This window comes from Chiloscyllium plagiosum, chromosome 21, assembly GCF_004010195.1.
Source record: "Chiloscyllium plagiosum isolate BGI_BamShark_2017 chromosome 21, ASM401019v2, whole genome shotgun sequence".
NCBI lineage: Eukaryota > Metazoa > Chordata > Chondrichthyes > Orectolobiformes > Hemiscylliidae > Chiloscyllium > Chiloscyllium plagiosum.
The window spans coordinates 14,013,019-14,031,934 of record NC_057730.1 but is presented as its reverse complement, the minus strand read 5'-3'; the positions used below and the strand labels follow the sequence as shown (position 1 = coordinate 14,031,934).

The following is an 18,916-nucleotide window of genomic DNA, read 5'->3' as shown; positions in this document are numbered from 1 at the left end:
TCTAAATGACTAAACCTGAGACAGTCCAAATTACAAAACCTGAGATAGACTAAATGACATAACCTGAGACAACCTAAATGTCAAAACCTGCGAAAGTCTAAAATAAAAAACTAAGACAGTCTAAATTACAAAATCTCAGACAGTCTAAATGACAAAACCTGAGTAAGTCTAAAATGCAAAACCTGAGACAGTCTAAATGACAAAACCTGAGACAGTCTAAATTACATAAACTGAGACAGTCTGAATGACATAACTTGAGACAGTCTTTAATACAAAACCTGAGACAGTCTAAATGACAAAACCTGAGACAGTCTAAATTACATAAACTGAGACAGTCTGAATGACATAACTTGAGACAGTCTTTAATACAAAACCTGAGACAGTCTAAATGACAAAACCTGAGACAGTCTAAATTACATAAACTGAGACAGTCTGAATGACATAACTTGAGACAGTCTTTAATACAAAACCTGAGACAGTCTAAATGACAAAACCTGAGACAGTCTAAATTACATAAACTGAGACAGTCTGAATGACATAACTTGAGACAGTCTTTAATACAAAACCTGAGACAGTCTAAATGACAAAACCTGAGACAGTCTAAATTACATAAACTGAGACAGTCTGAATGACATAACTTGAGACAGTCTTTAATACAAAACCTGAGACAGTCTAAATGACAAAACCTGAGACAGTCTAAATTACATAAACTGAGACAGTCTGAATGACATAACTTGAGACAGTCTTTAATACAAAACCTGAGTCAGTCTAAAATACAAAACCCCAATGAGCCATCACGATGGGTTTGTTGTCTTCCTTTTCTACTCCACTCTTTTACTTTTGCCCTCTTGCTCATTTTTATTGTATACTATTCCTTTTTCTTCTTTGTTTTGAACAGGTAGCAGCTTCCTTTTGTTTGTAATTTTTTTTATAGTTGATATGCAAAGGAAAGGTCTGCCCTAAAATATAAACAAGTCAGGCAAAACCTTGTGCTTAATATATCATGGAATTCCTAATTACTGTTAATAAAATCTATGCAAACCGTTTCACTTACATGAAGCATGACTTATAAAGTAGACTGCATATTAATTGAGGAACTGCCAACAATGTTTGTAAAAATATTATTTTTCTCTTTTTATCCGTTAATGTGATGTGAGCACCATTCACAAGGCCTTTGCTCATCCCGAATTTTCCTGGAGAGTGTGGCAGTGAAGCCCCCTATTGAGGGTGTCCTTATGGTATATTGAGAATGTTAGATTTTGATCCAGTGACACAGAACGAACAGTGATATATTTTCAAGTCAGAATGGTGAGTGGCTTGGAGGGGTCCCTAACCCTAGCCCTTGCAGATTATGGACAGACTTTGTGGAGTCAGAAGGTGAGTTGCTCTCTGTAGGAATCTCAGCCTCTGACCTGCTCTGTAGCCACAGTTTCAATATAGTTAACCAAGTTGAGTTTCAGGTCTAACACCAACTCCCCCAGAATGTTTTTTGTAAGGGATTTAGTGATCCCACTGCCATTGAATGTCAAGGGGCGATAGTTAGATTCTCTCTTATTCAGCATGGTTGTGTCCTGACACATGTATGGTGCAAATGTTACTTGCCAGTTCTCAGCCCAAGCCTGATATTGTCACGCTGTTTCAGTTACTGAGAGGCTGAGAATGTTTCTGAACATTATCAGCAAACATCCCCACTTCTGTTTTATGATGGAGGGAAGGTTAATGAAGAAGCAGCTGAAGATGGTTAGGCATAGGACAGCACCCTGAGGAACTCCTGCAGGGATGTGCTGGAACTGAGTCGATTGACCTGCAACAACCACAACAAAGTCATTGAATCATACAGCATAGAAACAAGTCCTTCAGCCCACCATGTCTAGACCAACCAAAAAACACCAAACTACACAGAAGGTGGTGGGAGAAGGGTGTTTTTCCGGTTAGAAATCTGTGACTTGTGGGGTTCTGCGGCAATCCATACTGGGACTTCCGCTGTTTGTGACATATATAAATGACTTAAATGAAAATGTGGGTGGGTTAGTACGTTTGTAGATGATACAAAGATCAATGGAGGTGTGGATAGTGTTAGAAGATTGTCAAAGGATACAGCGGAATATCGATCAGTTGCAGATATGAGCGGAGAAATGGCAGATGGAGTTTAATCCAAGTGTGAGGTGCTGCACTTTAGGAGATCAAATGTTAAGGAAAAGTATACTGTTAATGATAGGACCCTGAACAGCATTGATGTACAGAAGGATCTTGGGTTTCAAATCCATAGCTCCCTGAAAGTGGTCATGCAAGTAGATAGGGTGATAAAGAAGGCCTATGGCATGCTTGCCTTTATTGGTCAGGGAATTGAGTACAAGAATCAGGATGTCATGTTGCAGCTTTAAAAGACTTTGGTTAGGCCACACTTAGAGTATTGTGTTCAATTCTGGTTACACACTACAGGAAGGATGTGGAGGTTTTGGAGAGGGTGCAGAAAAGGTTTACCAGGATGCATTAGAGGGTATGAGCTGTAAGGAGAGGCTAGAAAAATTGAGGTTGTTTTATGTTGAGCAGCAGAGGCAGAGAGGAGCCTTGACAGAAGTCTATTTAAATTATGATATGCAGAGACAAGGTTGATGGTCAGAATCTTTTTCCCAGAGTTGAAATATGTAATACTAGGGGGTATGCATTTAAGGTGAGCGGGCAAAATTCAAAGGAGATGTGAGGGGCAAGTTTATAACCCAGAGAATGGTGGGAGTATGGAATGCAGTGCCAGGGGTGGTGGTGGAGGCAGACACAATAGGGGCATTTAAGAGATGTTTAGACAAGTGCATGAATATGCAATGAATGGGGGGATATGGACCAAGGCCAGGCAGAAGGATTAGTTTAATTTGGCATCATGTTCAGCACAACATTGTGGGCTGAAGGGTCTGTTCCTGTGCTATACTGTTCATTGTTTTATGAGGCACCAAGAAGAAGGGCCCATTGATTCCCCCCCCACCCTCCTTCCCCCCTCACCCTCCTTCCCCACATTAAAATGTACATAAACGCAGTATTTGCTACACCAATATTAATAGCCGTTCTAAACTCTCATGATCATTCTCACACCTGTTCAATCACTGGACACCATGTGCCCAAACTATTTGTTTTTTGGAGAGGGGAAACTGTCCATATGAGTAGTTTGTGTGTTTTGTACTAGTGCTATCTTGGGAACAGTTTGAGATTGCCAAAACACAATTCATTCAGAACCCTTGTGTTCATACAAGAGTGGGGGAATAACTAACTATCAGGCAGCAGAGAAGCTATATTTGCTTGCTGTGCGGCCTAGGACATGGCTTAAGTGTTTGTCAGGACTTTTTTGAATGAAGTTAAGGAAACACATCTATACGCAGTGATGTTTGAATCACTTTTGTAAATGGCAGTTGATGCCAGATCAGTTTTAAATTCAGATTTGGTAGATTTTTATTGATCAAAGTTATTGAGCAAGATGGACCAGAGGTGGGTTTTGTGCACTTGGGTCACACATCAGCCCTGGTTTGTTGATTGACACAAGGGGCCGAATGGTCGTCTCCTGTTCCAGTGAAATGTGTCGTAAAATTCAAATGAGGGCCTCAATCTACATAACTGTAAATGCAATTTTTTGAAATGAGTGGTCTTTTAATGTGTTTATTTTTTCCCTCAGAATCTGGGGCAGCGGTCTGTGAATTCTTTCTGAGAGCATCATGTGGAAAGGGTGAGCTATTTCTAGTGTCAATATGCTGTTGTTTTTCCTGTTTTTGCTCATTATAGTGATGTTCTGATCTGTTTATTAAGTAGAGCTCTTACCACTGATGCATTCAGATGCTACTTTTGCTTTTTGACATCATTTTGAATCATGCATGAAGTATTCGTGTTGGGAAGAGAGTTCCTGAAGTCTCCTTCCCAATATCTCCCCTATGTTTGTGTCTCTTGACAATGACAGAGGAAGTAAGAAGCAAGTTGCCTTTCCATGAAGTCAGTTCCTCTGATAACGCTTATGTGCTGGTGCCTGGCTAAGTAGTACACGGACAGAAGTCTGAGAACAGCTCAGAAGTCAGTCTTTTCTGTTACATAACTTTTTGGACAAAGAGAGCTAGTGGGATGAGGTGAGGAAGGGAAGAAAATATAGTAGAATTATAGAATTTTACAGTACAGGGGGAAGCCATTGAACCCATTGTGTCTGTACTGGCTCCTGAGAGAGCAAGCCAGCTAGTCCCATTCTCCAGCTCTATTTCCATAGCCCTCTGAATTGATCACTTTCAAATATATATTCCACACTCTTTGAAACCTCCTATGGAATCCGCCTCCACTACTCTCCCAGGCAGGGCATTCCAAATCTTAACCACTCTGAAGTTTCTCCGTATCCCATACCTAGCTCTCTCGTTGACAATCTGGAAATTGTGATCCCTAGTTACTGACATACCACCTAGTGGAAACAGAATATTCTTTTCGACCCTGTCAAAACTGTCCATAATTTTGCTCACTTCATTAAGGTTATCTCTGCACCTTCTCTGCTCCAATGAGAATAATCACAATCTCTCTTGTTCTTCCTCATCTAAAATCCCCCATTCCTTGTATTATTCCAGTAAATCTCCTCTGAACTCGCATCAAGGCTTTAATAAGGTGCCCAGAAGTGAACAACGTGTGGCACACTTTCTCAGACTATTTCTTTTTCATGATAATTGAATAAATCTGTTACCACTGAGAGTTAGTGAGTCAGGACCATTGACCTACGCTTGTCAATTCCAGTTTAGAGCTTTCTTTATCTCTGTGGTTTCAGGGGTGTGGGGGTCCCAGATATTTCACCAGGGACTGAAAGAAAGTCACACGCTAATTCAATTCAAATTCCTGTCTTTCCAATTAAGGGCTTTCTCTCCTAGCTTATAGCCAACTCCAGTAGTGCAATGTGCCCACACAGGGAGAGAGGATTTCTTTCTTTGTATCGAGCGGGTATCATTTGTTTTATCATGTGAAATTTGCTGCTCTTTAAGTGAAACGTAAATCGATTTTTCCTGTGCACCAGAAGTCTACTTATGCAAAATCCCTGTCTATCCACGCTGCGTCCTTTCCTCATCAGAAAGCTGTGAAGGGCCCTGGTGAGGAGGAACTGATCTGGTGATTGAATCTGCTTTTGTTGTGTAGGTGGGATGTGCCCTTTTCGTCACATCAGCGGTGAGAAGACAGTGGTGTGCAAACACTGGCTGAGGGGCCTCTGCAAGAAAGGAGATCAGTGTGAATTCTTACACGAGTATGACATGACCAAGATGCCTGAGTGCTATTTCTATTCCAAATTTGGTGAGTGCTCCCTGTTTGTAGTTTCCACACCAACCCAGATGACTGATCACAATTGGGGTTGGGAACGACCAGGCTTTGTATCCCCAGTTATAGCAGAGTGGTTAACCTACTCTTTCCCCTTGCAGAGTGCAGGGGGAAGAGGCACCATTTCCTCTCTGCTAACTCACAATCACTTTAATTCTACCACTACATTCACCTCCCACCAAGGTTCAAAGTATACTGATGTTGTTAATCTTGAAAGGGTGCAGAAAAGATTTACAAAGATGTTGCCAGAGTTGGAGAATTTGAGCTATAGGGAGAGGTTGAATAGGCTGTGGCTACTTTCCCTGGAGCATTGGTGCTGAGGGGTGACCTTATAGTGGTTTATAAAATCATGAGGGGCACAAATAGAATAAATAGCCAAGATTTTTTGCCCAGGGTAGGAGAGTCCCAAACTAGAAGGCAGAGATTTAAGTGAGGGGAAAAGATTTAAAAGGGACCTAAGGGGCAACCTTTTCATGCAGAGGGTGGTGAGTGTATGGAACGAGCTACCAGAGGAAATGGTGAAGGTGGGTACAACTATGACATTTAAAAGGCATCTGGATGGGTATGTGAATAGAAAGCATTTGGAGCGATGTAGGCCAAATGCTGGCAAATGGGACTAGATTAATTTAGGATTTCTGGTCAGCACGGACAAGTTGGACCAAAGGGTCTGTTTCCGTGCTGTACATCTCTATGACTCTACTGAGATAGGACTTTAACAGTACACCACAGTTTTCCTACATAGTAGAGCTGTATATTGTTTTCTATAGTATTTAAGGTTTAAGAATATCATTAGCTGCTTTGTTTCTTTTCAGGCAGTATTGTGGATTTTATTGGGAGCAGGAAATGTACCAAGGTTGGTGAAGAGTTGGAGGGAACTCTCGTTGCTTGAAGTTTCAGCTGACCTTTGAGTTAGAAGATACTGAGAGTTTGCAGCACATGCATTTTGATTTTGTAGGCTTTTTAATTTGAGCCCATCTGCTTCCTCATCAGGAAGGAGTTTACTGTTTGGGCATGTCGCAAATAGTGAAGCTGTTCTTATGCTTTTGACATCATCTGTCCCCTGAAACAGTTCATCTCATTGAAACTGAGCTGGATTTGGTTTAAAATCTAATTTCTTTATACCCTTGAGTTAAGTTTGGGAATAAACTGTCACCAGCCTGAGGTCACTTAGTTCAGATGAAGTATTCAGAAAGGAAATGGATTGGTTCCTGAATTATTTGAAGGTAATGGATTTTGGTACAGCATCAAGACAAAAGGATCCAAGTAAAGCCTGCATATTGAGGGGGAGAAAAGAACCTGTGGGTATTTTGGTTGCTGCTTTCTCCTTGTGGTCTGTGTTTCATTTCTTCCTTTTGTTTCTGTAGGAGAATGTAGTAATAAGGAATGTCCATTTCTACACATTGACCCTGAGTCCAAAATCAAAGACTGCCCCTGGTATGACCGAGGATTTTGTAAACATGGTAAGCAGTGAGCTGTGGAAAAATGGATGAATTAGATGCCTTTGGTTTTCTCTCACAACGACTTTCTTGCGGGATATTGGCAGAGACCTGGCAGCAGGTCACTTTGTACAATCCCAATCTGGGAATGAGTTGTGGCCCATTGGGCACTTGGTCTGGGTTGAACCTGCTGTTGATGCAGGAATATTCACTAGGAGGCACTCAATGGTGATCCAAAATATCGTGATTTTTTTTAAAAAAACTACCTTCTGCCTCCTTAATCAAGGGGCAATTATAGTGGCACAACTCCCACTGTGCCCAAGATTGGCCTTCCAAAACTGCGCTGAGTGAAGTTTTAAAGTTGAGATTTCTGTCAGTGTTGGGTGAGTGCATCTTTATTTTGCTTTTGTTAACTTGTGCGTTGTCCAAATGAGAGAAATTTTGTAAGTGTTCCTCACCAACATGAGTTGTTTTAGAACAGAAGTTTTAAAGTTTAGTAATAATTCTTTAAAGCAGGTGGAGTTGTGTACAGCTAAGATCAGTCAGACCCTTTGTGATTAACTCAATTGAATCGTGTGGTGCCATGGGTATGTGATTGTTATTTGCTGAATTACAACTTTAGTCGATTACTGACCTTGAATCTTGTTTTGTTATAGGTCCCCTGTGCAGGCACCGACACACACGGCGAGTCATCTGTGTTAACTATCTGGTAGGATTCTGTCCCGAAGGCCCCAGCTGTAAATTTATGCAGTAAGTACACAGTGAGATAGGGACACTGGAATGAGAGCAGGCCATTAGTTCTGCCATTCTCTTGGATCAAATATGATGTCCACCTTGCTTCCATACAATAATGATACCAGAAATCATGTACATGTTCTTCATTAGGTGTGTGTTCAGCCAATGTTAGAGTTGTCATGCAGTATTACACAATGGGTATATAACTTTCTGTGCCACCTACACGCACAGTATTGATTGCATGTTGTGGCCATTCACTACTTAACATTGTAGATGCCTTTTAAGGTTGCCAAATCAATTTGTAAAACCTATATAATTTTATTGAGCAATACTTTCTCTAAGGTTGAGAAGAAATCTGAAGAAAATCTTGAAATGGTAATTAGTTTCAGTGGATGGAAATGGAACGGTTACTTCATCAGAAGAGATACAGAACAAGGCATACTCTTCAAATTTAAGCTGAGCCACAACGGACTGAAATTAGGCAGAATTTTGTCCACGTGAAAGGCATTGGAAATCATATGCACCAAAATACTGAGTGTATTTGGAGTCATTTGAAATTCAAGAGAGACAGCACTGGACTTTTGCTATGTAAGGGTAATAAAGATCTGAGGAAGGGAAATGGACTTGAGGCACAAATTGCCATGATCTAAAATGATTAACAGAGTGCACTTCAGGGTTGAGTAGCTTCTATGTATTTTTAATTAATTGCAGGCAGTGTTTACACTCCAGATCAATGGGTGCCTGAATAAGATGCTTAAGCAGGGCTTTCATTGTTAATGGTGTGCTATGAAGTCAGAGTTCTGTGAGTCACGTATTTTGCTTCAATGAGTGGGCTCAGTAAAGTAGTTCAGGTGAAACTGTTCTACTTGTAAAAGGAGCAAAAACAAGAGTCTGGTTAAACTAGTCCCCAGTTGTCTCTGAGAAGAGATTAACCCTATGGTCCTTGGGGGACTATGGCAACTTTATAAATGGTTTAGTCTTGGATGTAAGAGGATTGATCAGTAAGTTTGCAAATGACCATAAGAGCATAAGACATAGGAGTGGAAGTAAGGCCATTTGGCCCATGAAGTCCACTCTGCCATTTAATCATGGCTAATGGGCATTTGAACTCCTCTTACCCGCACACTTTCCTGTGGCCCTTAATTCCTTGCGATTTCAAGAAATTATCAATCTCTATTTGAAGATATTTAAAGACCCGGCCTCCACTGTGTTCCTGGGCAATGAATTCCACAGGCCCACCACTCTCTGGCTGAAGAATTGTCTCCTCATTTCCGTTCTCTAATTCTAAGGCTGTGCCCATGGGTCCTAGTCTTCCTGCCTAATGGAAACAACTTCCCAGTGTCCATTCTTTCTAAGCCATGCATTATCTTGTAAGTTTCTATTAGATCTCACCTCAACCTTCTAAACTCTAATGAATACAATCCCAGGATCCTCAACTGTTCATCGTATGTTAGATTTACCATTCCAACGATCATCCGTGTGAATCTCCGCTGGACACGCTCCAGTGCCAGTACATCCTTCCTGAGGTGTGAGGTCCTAAATTGGACACAGTATTCTAAATGGGGCCTAACTGGAGCTTTATAAAGTCTCAGAAGCACGTTGCTGCTTTTATATTCCAACTCTATTGAGATAAATGACAACATTATATTCGCTTTCTTAATCACTGACTCAACCTGCAAGTTAACCTTTAGAGAATCCTGGACTAGCACTCCCAGGTCCCTTTGTACTTTGGCTTATGAATTTTCTCACTGTTTAGAAAATAATCCATGCCTGTATTCTTTTTTCCAAAGTGCAAGACCTCACATTTGCTCAAGTTGAAGTTCATCAGCCATATCCTGGACCACTCTCCTAAACTGCCTAAATCTTTCGCAGCCTTCCCACCACCTCAGAACTACCTGTCTGTCCACCTAACTTCATGTCATCATCAAACTTCGCCAGAATGCCTCCAGTCCCTTCATCCAGATTATTAATATATCAATTGAACAACTGCAGCCCCAACACAGAACCCTGCGGGACACCACTTGTACTAGCTGCCATTCCAAAAAAGAACCTTTTATCCCAACTCTCTACCTTCTGTCAGATGGCCACCCTCAATCCTTGCCAGTAATTCACCTCGAACACTATGAGCCCTCACCTTACTCAGCAACCTCCCGTGAGGCACCTTATCAAAGGCCTTTTGGAAGTCTAGATAGATAACATCCACTGGCTTTCCCAGGTCTAACTTACTTGTTAGCTCTTCAAAGAATTCTAACAGGTTTGTCAGGCATGACTTCCCCTTAATAAATCCATGCTAACTTGTTCTAATCCGACCCTGCACTTCCAAGAATTTAGAAATCGCATCCTTAACGATGGATGCTAGAATTTTACCAACAACTGAGGTTAGGTTATTCGGCCTATAGTTTTCCATCTTTTGTCTTGATCCTTTCTTGAACAAGAGGGTCACAACAGAGATTTTCTAATCATCTGGGACTTTCCCTGGTTTCAGTGACTTTTGAAAGATCACAATTAATGCCTCTGCTATTTCCTCAGGCACTTCCCTCAGAATTCTAGAATGTCAGAGATTTATCAATTTTTAGACCTTTTAGCTTTTCTAGCACTTTCTCCTTTGTAATGGCAATCATGTTCAACTCTGCCCCCAACTCTCATTATTTGTTGGGATATTACTCATGTCTTCCACTGTGTAGGCTGCGCAAAGTACTTAAGTTCTTCAGCTATTTCCTTATCTCCCAGCACTAGCCTTCCAGCATCAATTTGGAGCGGCCCCATGTCTACTTTCGCTTCTCGTTTGTTTCTTATGTATTGAAAGAAACTTTTACTGTCATTTCTAATATTATTGGCTCGCCTACCTTCATGTTTGATCCCCTCCTTCTTTATTTCTCTCTTTGTTATCCTCTGTTTGTTTTTGTAGTCTTCCCAATCTTCTGATTTCCGAGTGCTCTTGGCCACTTTATAAGCTGTCTCTTTTTTTTGATACATTTCCTGACTTCCTTTGTCAGTCATGGCTGTCTAACCTCCCCCCTTACTTCCCTCCAAGGCCCTAGGGATCCTTCCATATCCGCCACAAATTCACCTGCACCTCCACACACATCATTTATTGCATCCGCTGCACCCGATGTGGCCTCCTCTATATTGGGGAGACAGGCCGCCTACTTGCGGAACGTTTCAGAGAACACCTCTGGGACACCCGGACAAACCAACCTAACCACCCCGTGGCTCAACACTTCAACTCCCCCTCCCACTCCACCAAGAATATGCAAGTCTTTGGACTCCTCCATCGCCAGACAACAACAACACGACGGTTGGAGGAAGAGCACCTCATCTTCCGCCTAGGAACCTCCAACCACAAGGGATGAACTCGGATTTCACCAGTTTCCTCATTCCTCCCCCCCCCACCTTGTCTCAGTCAAATCCATCGAATTCAGCACCGCCTTCCTAACCTGCAATCTTCTTCCTCACCTCTCCGCCCCCACCCCAGTCTGACCTATCACCCTCACCTTGACCTCTTTCCACCTATCACATTTCCGACGCCCCTCCCCCAAGTCCCTCCTCCCTACCTTTTATCTTAGCCTGCTGGACACACTTTCCTCATTCCTGAAGAAAGGCTCATGCCCGAAATGTCAATTCTCCCCCTTGGATGCTGCCTGACCTGCTGTGCTTTTCCAGCAACACATTTTCACCCCGCTAGAGAATCTTTCTTTTCTTTGGGATGAACCTTTGCACTGTCCTCAATTACACCCAGAAATTCCTGCCATTATTGCTGTAATGTCTTTCCCATGAGGCTCTGCTTCCAGTCAATTTTCGTCAGTTCCTCTCTCATGCCCTTGTAATTACCTTTACTTAACTGGAACACCATTACATCCAATTTTGCCTTCTCCCTTTCAAACTGCAGTCTGAACTCTACCATATTATGATTGCTGCCTCCTTACTTTAAGATCTTTCATAAAGTCTGGCTCATTACATAGCGCTGAGTCCAGAATATCCTGCTCCCTTGTGGGCTCCATCACAGGCTGTTCCAAAAAGCCATCCTGTAAGCATTCCATGAATTCCCTTTCTTTGCATCCACCGGCAACATTATTCACCCAGTGTATTTCCATATTGAAGTCCCCGTGATCACCGTGACCTTGCCTTTCTGACTTGCCCTACCTATTTTCCAGTACATCTTACGCCCCTGGTCCTGACCACTGTTCGGAGGTCTGTACATAACTCCCATTTTGATTGTTTACCTTTGTGGTTCCTCAACTCCACCCACACAGACTCCACATCATCCGACGGTATGTCATTCAGTGCCATAGATTTAATTTCATTCTTAACTAAAAGGGAACCCTGCCTCATCTGCCCACCTCCCTGTCTTTTCGATAAGTTTTAAATCCTTGGATGTTTAACTGTCCTGAACCCTCTGCAACCACATTTCTGTGATGCCTACCATAACATAATCATTCACGATGATTTGGGCCGTTAATTTATCTACTTTGTTACGAATACTATAAGCATTCAGGTGAAGCTCCTTATTAATTTTCTTATCCTCGTGACTTCCAACATCTCTAGTATTACGTCTTAAGTTATCCTTCCTTTTTGTTTCATTCCTAGTCTGTGTTGAACTCAAACCTTGTACATGTTAACCTGCTGCTTATCTTTCTACTTGATTCCATACTCTGTCGCTTTCCCTTTCCCTTCCCCACTCACAAGTTTAAAGTCCTAGTGACCACCCTATTTATCCTTTTCACTAGAACACTGGTTCCAGATAGGTCCAGGTGGAGACCGTCCCATCGGTAGATTCCTCCCCCCCCCCCCCCCCCCCCCCCCCCACCAATGCTAATGTCCCATGAATCCCTCTTTTCCACATCAATCTCTTAGCTATCTGTTTACTTCCCTAATTTTCTTATCCCTATGCCAATTGGCATGTGGCTGGAGCAGTAATCCAGAGATTAGGACCCTCGAGCACCTGTTCTTCCATTTCCTTCCTAATGCTTGATAATCCCCAAACAGGTCCTCCTTCCTAGCCTTGCCTATGTTGTTAGTGCCACCATGGACCACAACATCTGGATCTTCTCCCTCCCACTCCAATATCCTTTCAAGCTGGTCAGAGATGCCCTGCACCCTGGCACCAGGCAAGCAACACACCATGCAGGACTCCATATCCAGCTTGCAAAGGATACTATCTGTCCCCATAATTATAAAATGATATGAAAATTGGTGGAGTGATAAATTGTGAGGAAGATTAGTTTAGATATTGCAGGAGGATCTTGGTGGGCTGATGAGTGGCAAATGGAATTTAATCCAGTAAGTGCGAGATGATGCACTTGGACAGGACAAAGAAGGTAAGGGAATAAATGACAAATGGTAGGATCCTGAGAAGTATCAAGGGTCAGAGGAACCTTGGTGTGCTTGTTTCACCAGTTCCTTCAGATAGCTGGCAGGTAGATAAAATGATTATATGATACTTTTATTAGCCGAGGCACAAGAGTTTAAGAGACGGGAGCTTGTGCTGGAACTGTATAAAATGTTGGTTAGATAGCTAGAATATTGTGTGCAGTCCTAGAGTCTACGTTTATAGGAATGATGTAATAACTGTGAAGGGTGTAGAGGAGATTTACCAGGATGTTCCCTGGGCTGGAGACTTTCAGTTATGATGAGAGATTGGGAGGTTGGGGTTGTCTTCCTTGAAGCAAAAGAGATTGAGAGAACTACATGATCGAGATGTACAAAAATTGAGGGGAGAGTGTAGACAAGAAGGAACTTTTTTTTATTGGTGGAGGAATCAATGACTGGTGCATAGATATATCTGAGGCACACAAGACTATGGGGCAAGCACTGGGAAATGGCATTAGAATAGTTAGGTAGTTGTTTTTGACCAACACAGACTCAATGGGCCGTGTGGCTTCTTTTCTATTTGAAGACTCTGTGTCAGGACATGGATATAAATTGATTTTCAGAGGAAGCAAGAAGGGATAAGGAAATCTTTTTCACTCAGTGATTAGATAGTATATGAAATGCACTGTTGAAACTGTGGTGGAGGTAGGTTCAGTTGAGACATTCAAGAGGCTATTAGATGATTATTTGGATCTAAACAAAGTGCAAGGGAATGGGGCAAAAGCAAGAGATTGGCACGAGGTAATGATGCCCGATTTGAGAAGTCAGTGCAGGTGCCATTGAACCTCTGTGTCCTTCATATGTTAAACCGAAATGGAAGAAGCCATAAACCTTTTATTCGGATTTTATGCTTTGATTTAATTACTGATATGTCTGCTGACACTAGTGATCCTATTGCGAATGTCAACTGTACATCCTCACCTCTGATTTTCTCAGATTGCGAACGTGCAAAACAGAAAGCTGACTTTTAAAGATAATTCTACTTTGTTTAACTCTTTTTTTCCTATTCAGCAATATACTCTTTCATTCTGTTCTTTTCATTTATAAGTATTTGTAAGGTCTTAATAATTTTTTATTTAAATATATTTGAAAGATTTCACTTCTAGAATCATACAGCACATAAAGAGTCTGCAGTGACAAAGTTAAACTAGTCCCACTGTCCAGCCCAATGTTCTGATATATCAAGTGCTTATCGAAACACTTCTTAAAGGTTAGAGTTTCCTACCTCAACTATTCTCCCAGGCAGTGCATTCCAGACTCACATCACCCTCTAGTGCATATGCCCTGGGTGTCAGTAAGCACTGACCTTAATTAAAGTACTTCACAGGATCTCAATGTTGGCCTTTTTCATTGCTTGCCTTCCATGCAGGTGGCTCTCGGGATTTGTTGAGAATGACACTGCTTTTATTTTCTCCCTATCAGTCCTCGTTTTGAGCTGCCAATGGGTACTGGTGTTGACCAACCACCGTTGCAGCAACAGCAACAGATACTTCAAAAGGTGAGCCTCAGCTATGGTCCATTCCTTTACAAGATTATTTATTTGCTACGCTACTCTCTCTTCCATTCATTAATTGCTGGGATATCTTATGAATCTGGAAGAATCTGTCCTCAGCCTTTGCAGAGTGATATTTATTCAGGCGATTGAATTATGTTGCGTTGCTTTATTTTCCCTTCCTGGGTATTAAAGATGTATGCCAACTCCACCAAAATTCTTTCGGCTCCCACTCTCCATCTATAGTATGTCCTTGGGGTCAACTGTGTTACCACTGCATCTTAACAGGACAGTATCTAGATATATGGTGTTGAACTAAATCATACAGAGCAAAAGACACCAAATGATCTTTGTACTTCACTATTTTAGAGGGCCCAGTAAGTATTATACTGGTTTCATTAACCATTGGCCAGAATGAGTTATTGTTCCTGCTAAAACAACAAAAGTTTAAACAGTATTGGGTTGAGCAAGGCTAGAATAAAGCTGGACAATAGATAGATATTTTCTTATCAGCCTGTTCAGAGATGTAATTACAACATCTTATTATGATTTCTGGACCAGATGGGACCTAATTCCAGATCGCCTGGTCCTGGACAATTGCTCAGGTAGCCTGCCTATTCTGTTAGAGCTAAGAGGTGAAGAATGGATGGTTGTGTGGTATTACCAGCACCTACAGATCATTCTGCAGCAAATTTAATTCTTGTGTTGCTGATAATCGCAGAGAAGGAAGAAATTCATGAATGACTGAATTGTCTATAGTATGATTTAAAAATCATTAAAGAGGAGGTTAGAAATTTCAACCTGACTGTAACGATAGCACTCTTGTCTTAAATGTCATGGGTTCAGGCTATAATCTGGAGATACACCAGTATGACTGAGAATTAAGTTTGTGTAGTTTGATTTTTTAAATTTAGCATGGTAAAAATATTAAAAAATTACCAAGTTACATATCAGCTCATGACGCATAGTTTAGGCAATCCTGTGCCAATATGTTTTTTTTCTCTCTTTACAGCAGAGTCTTACTCCGTTTCTTCAGCGGTCATCCTCACTGGTACAGATTCCTAGCACCAACATAATTGTAGGGCAGCAGAAGTCAAACACGCAATCAAGTGGATCAGTGCAACAATCTCAATTTCAGACATTGTCGAATCGAGGCCCTAGACCATTAGAGCAAGTCACGTGTTATAAGGTGAATGCCAGCTACTTGATGGTTCTTTGTCATTGAGAAATAATTTTAGAAGTGAAGATGATTCAGTTACTCATGGGTGTATTGCTGAAAGCAAAGCTTCATATCTTGCACTCATCAGGACGTTTTGCAAGAATGCAAATTCAAGGGAGAGCCAGCATTATGAGAGGAGAATGTTGATTGATTATTTTTAGGTGGGGGCACAGTGGCTGAGGGGTTAGCACTGCTTCCTCACAGCGCCAGGGACTTGGGTTCAATTCCAGCTTTGGGCGACTGTTTGCATCTTCACCCCGTGTCTGTGTGGGTTTCCTCTGGGTGATCTGATTTCCTCCCACAGTCCAAAGATGTGTAGGTTAGGTGGATTGGCCATGCTAAATTGCCTGTGGTGTCCAGGTATGTGTTGGTTAGGTGGGTTAGCCATGGGAAATGCAGGATTACAGGGTGGGGGTGGGTCTGGGTGGGATGTTCTTCAGAGAATCGGTATGGACTTTTGGACTGAATCGCCTGTTTCCACACTGAAGGGATTCTATGAATAAACTCTGGTAGAGACAATGTTAAGGAGAATGCACCTAATGAAGCAATCATACCCTCTGTTTTTAATGACTAGCATTTATCACCCGTTGTCAATTGTTCTGGAACATAATGCTAACCCTTCTTTGGGTCAGAGTCATATACCATGGAAACAGACCCTTCGATTCAGCTAGTCCGTGCGACCATGTTCCCAACTAAACAAATCCAGTTACGTTTGGCCCTCAGTCCAGTTGGTATAGGTATGCCCACATTGCTGTTGGGCAATAAGTTCCATGTTTTTGATCCGATGTTTTTGATCCGATTACACTGACGGAACTGTATAAATCAGGGTGGACTCTGGCTTGGAGCAGAACTTGCAGGTGTTGGTGTTCCCATTCATCTGCTGCCTTTATCTGTCAAGTTGCTGCATGCATTTGTACAAAGTACATTTTACTCCCCGTTGTGGAGTGAGTGAATGTTTAAGATGATGGATGGGTTGTGTTAAAGCCAGCTGCTTTGACTTGAGTTATGAGTGTCATTCACTCTGGTACTTTATTCCAGACTATTGGGACAATTAAGTTTGAAAAGTCATTAGTGATAATTTACTTGGAAATAATCTATGAAGTACAAGTCTGGTATATTGAATATAACCAACAAGAGATAGGAACAGAAGTTAACCACATGGCACTGATATTTTATTCACTTGCAGAAGATAGGTGTTGCTGGTTGGCCACCATTTATTGCTTGTCCCTAGTTGCCCTTGAGAAAGTAGTGGTGAGCTGCTGCCTTGAACCTAAAGGTCATTTCCAGTGCCCAGATAGATACCTGCTGATCCATTCAGCTTCACTTCTACATTGAGATTTTATAGCGATTGATACAACTCAGTGGCTTGCTAGACCATTTCAGAGGGCATTTGGTCACATCGACGTTGTAATTGCCATTGTTTGGAATATTTTGACCCCATATGATTTGGTAGTGATGGGTTCTTACTTCACCTATTATATATAGTCTAGTACACTTATTATCAACATTCAAATGCGTTTACTTCATTTAAAATATATTTCAGCATTATATCTGGTATATCTTATGAAAGGAAAAATCATTTGATCGCATATTGGTCCTTGGATCAGTGCAAAATGAACTGTATTGTCCTAGTTAATGCTTCTTTATTAATTACAAGAAACAGAATGGAGTGTGAATTTTCTCATTGTGCTTCTGTCAGAATCTAACACCTAATAATGATGACCTACGTGTGCTGCTATTATTGTATTCTATAACTGACTTTGTAGTCTGCCGATTTCTGATATTGAAATAAATTGTTTTTTTTCCAGTGTGGTGAGAAAGGACATTATGCCAATCGATGTACCAAAGGACACTTGGCATTTCTTAGCGGTCAGTAGCAGAGTAATTGGTGAACAACACATTGGAAAATTCTCCAGTTCTATTGATGCCCTGATTGGAATGTACATTATTCTTGGATGGGGTTGGGAGTTGGAAAACTTAATTTATCTTTTTTTCTCCTCACCTCCCGAGCCCCTTTATGCACATTGTGACACTTGTTACTGAAATATGTGCGCTGTTTTAAAGTTTGGTGTCAGGAAGCACTACACCATGAAGAAAAGCTACTTTGAATAGCTTCTACTTGTACTGTTTCCAGCCATAGCCTTTAATATCCTTCAGCTCCGACTTTTTCAGTGAAAGTAAGTACAGAGTTGACAGTGGATTTAATTGGTAAGAAACTGAGGGAGAGAACAATGCAGATTGCTAGATTGTGATCTTTATATCTCAATTTGCGAATTACTTTTTTTTGTTTCTCCAATTGTGAGGGCAGTTTTGAGTCATGTATTGAGCTGAAGCTGTTTGTAATGTTTTTAGAGGCCTTTTCAGACATACCTCTCAATTCTGGTAGCATCCACTCAAAGCATTGAGCAGATCTGCTGTTCTCTGTAGAGAACCATAAGTTTGGTTGGTCTCAGTGTCTTAATACAAGCCTGATCCTTTTCTCTAGCGGAGCTGTTATTGAGATGCTCTGAATTTAGACATTTGAGATTTATGTATATAAAAGTGGTAAGGAAAGGAGCTGAGAACATCCTTAGTCATATTTCAATGAATGGATTTGCACCAGGCACAGGAATAGTGTCCTGATACATTGTGCCACTCAACCTCACATTGATGTGAAAGCCAACAGAAAATCCTGGCTAGATATCAAACTTGGAAACAAATATGTCTGTTGGATTAGCAAAATAATGAATGATGAGGGTTACTTTAGGTCATGTAGAATTACTTGCTAGGATTTCTTATTGATTTGCCCTGTGCGTTATCACATTTTATAGGAAAGAAGCTTTTAGCTTTGTGGCAGAAGAAAAATGCAATAAAAGTTGCAGAAATTCTACTCTTGAAACCTAAATTACCTTATGATTGTCAAGTGTTCATTTTTATCCAATTTAATAAATATTTTTTAACAAAAATCTGCCTTGTTTTGTGTCCTTATTTAATCTCATTCCCAGTATGTTCATAGTATTACCTTCTATTTCTCAATTCTTGAAATGGATTGCTTCAAAGATTTTGTTTAAGGTTCTTGTATTTTTTTTTAATTGAGTGATGCTCCTCAAAGCAACGTGAGGCCTCAATTAAGATGATTGGGAAAATGTGGGTCAAAGTTTTCTTCATAATGCAGAAATTCAGATGAAGGCACAATGAGCCACCAAGTAACATGTTGACAATGTTGAAAATATGCACGTTAACTCTTCCATATGGTGACAGGTAACATGTTTACTCGATTGATTCCAGTGTGTGTTGGATAAGAAAGGAATGTAACAGAAAAGCTGATGTGGACATTTCTTTTTAAAAAGAAGTACTCATACACAGCAC

The 18,916-nt window shown here is 41.1% G+C and overlaps 1 protein-coding gene across 2 annotated transcripts in view; it reads left to right on the top strand.

Annotated features, from left to right (window-relative positions):
- cpsf4 (cleavage and polyadenylation specific factor 4) overlaps positions 1-18,513 on the top strand; it is a 21,758-nt gene extending 3,245 nt beyond the window's left edge. Inside the window, exons 2-8 of one of the 2 annotated variants that reach the window (XM_043711290.1) lie at positions 3,662-3,712; positions 5,140-5,292; positions 6,681-6,776; positions 7,409-7,502; positions 14,280-14,355; positions 15,365-15,538; positions 17,377-18,513. In XM_043711290.1, the coding sequence (XP_043567225.1) occupies positions 3,662-3,712; positions 5,140-5,292; positions 6,681-6,776; positions 7,409-7,502; positions 14,280-14,355; positions 15,365-15,538; positions 17,377-17,445 (713 nt within the window). In that variant the 3' untranslated portion in view covers positions 17,446-18,513. Of the gene's footprint in view, positions 1-3,661; positions 3,713-5,139; positions 5,293-6,680; positions 6,777-7,408; positions 7,503-14,279; positions 14,356-15,361; positions 15,539-17,376 lie in introns of both variants that reach the window. The other variant, XM_043711287.1, reaches the window with a different exon arrangement.
- The last annotated feature ends 403 nt before the right edge of the window (positions 18,514-18,916 follow it).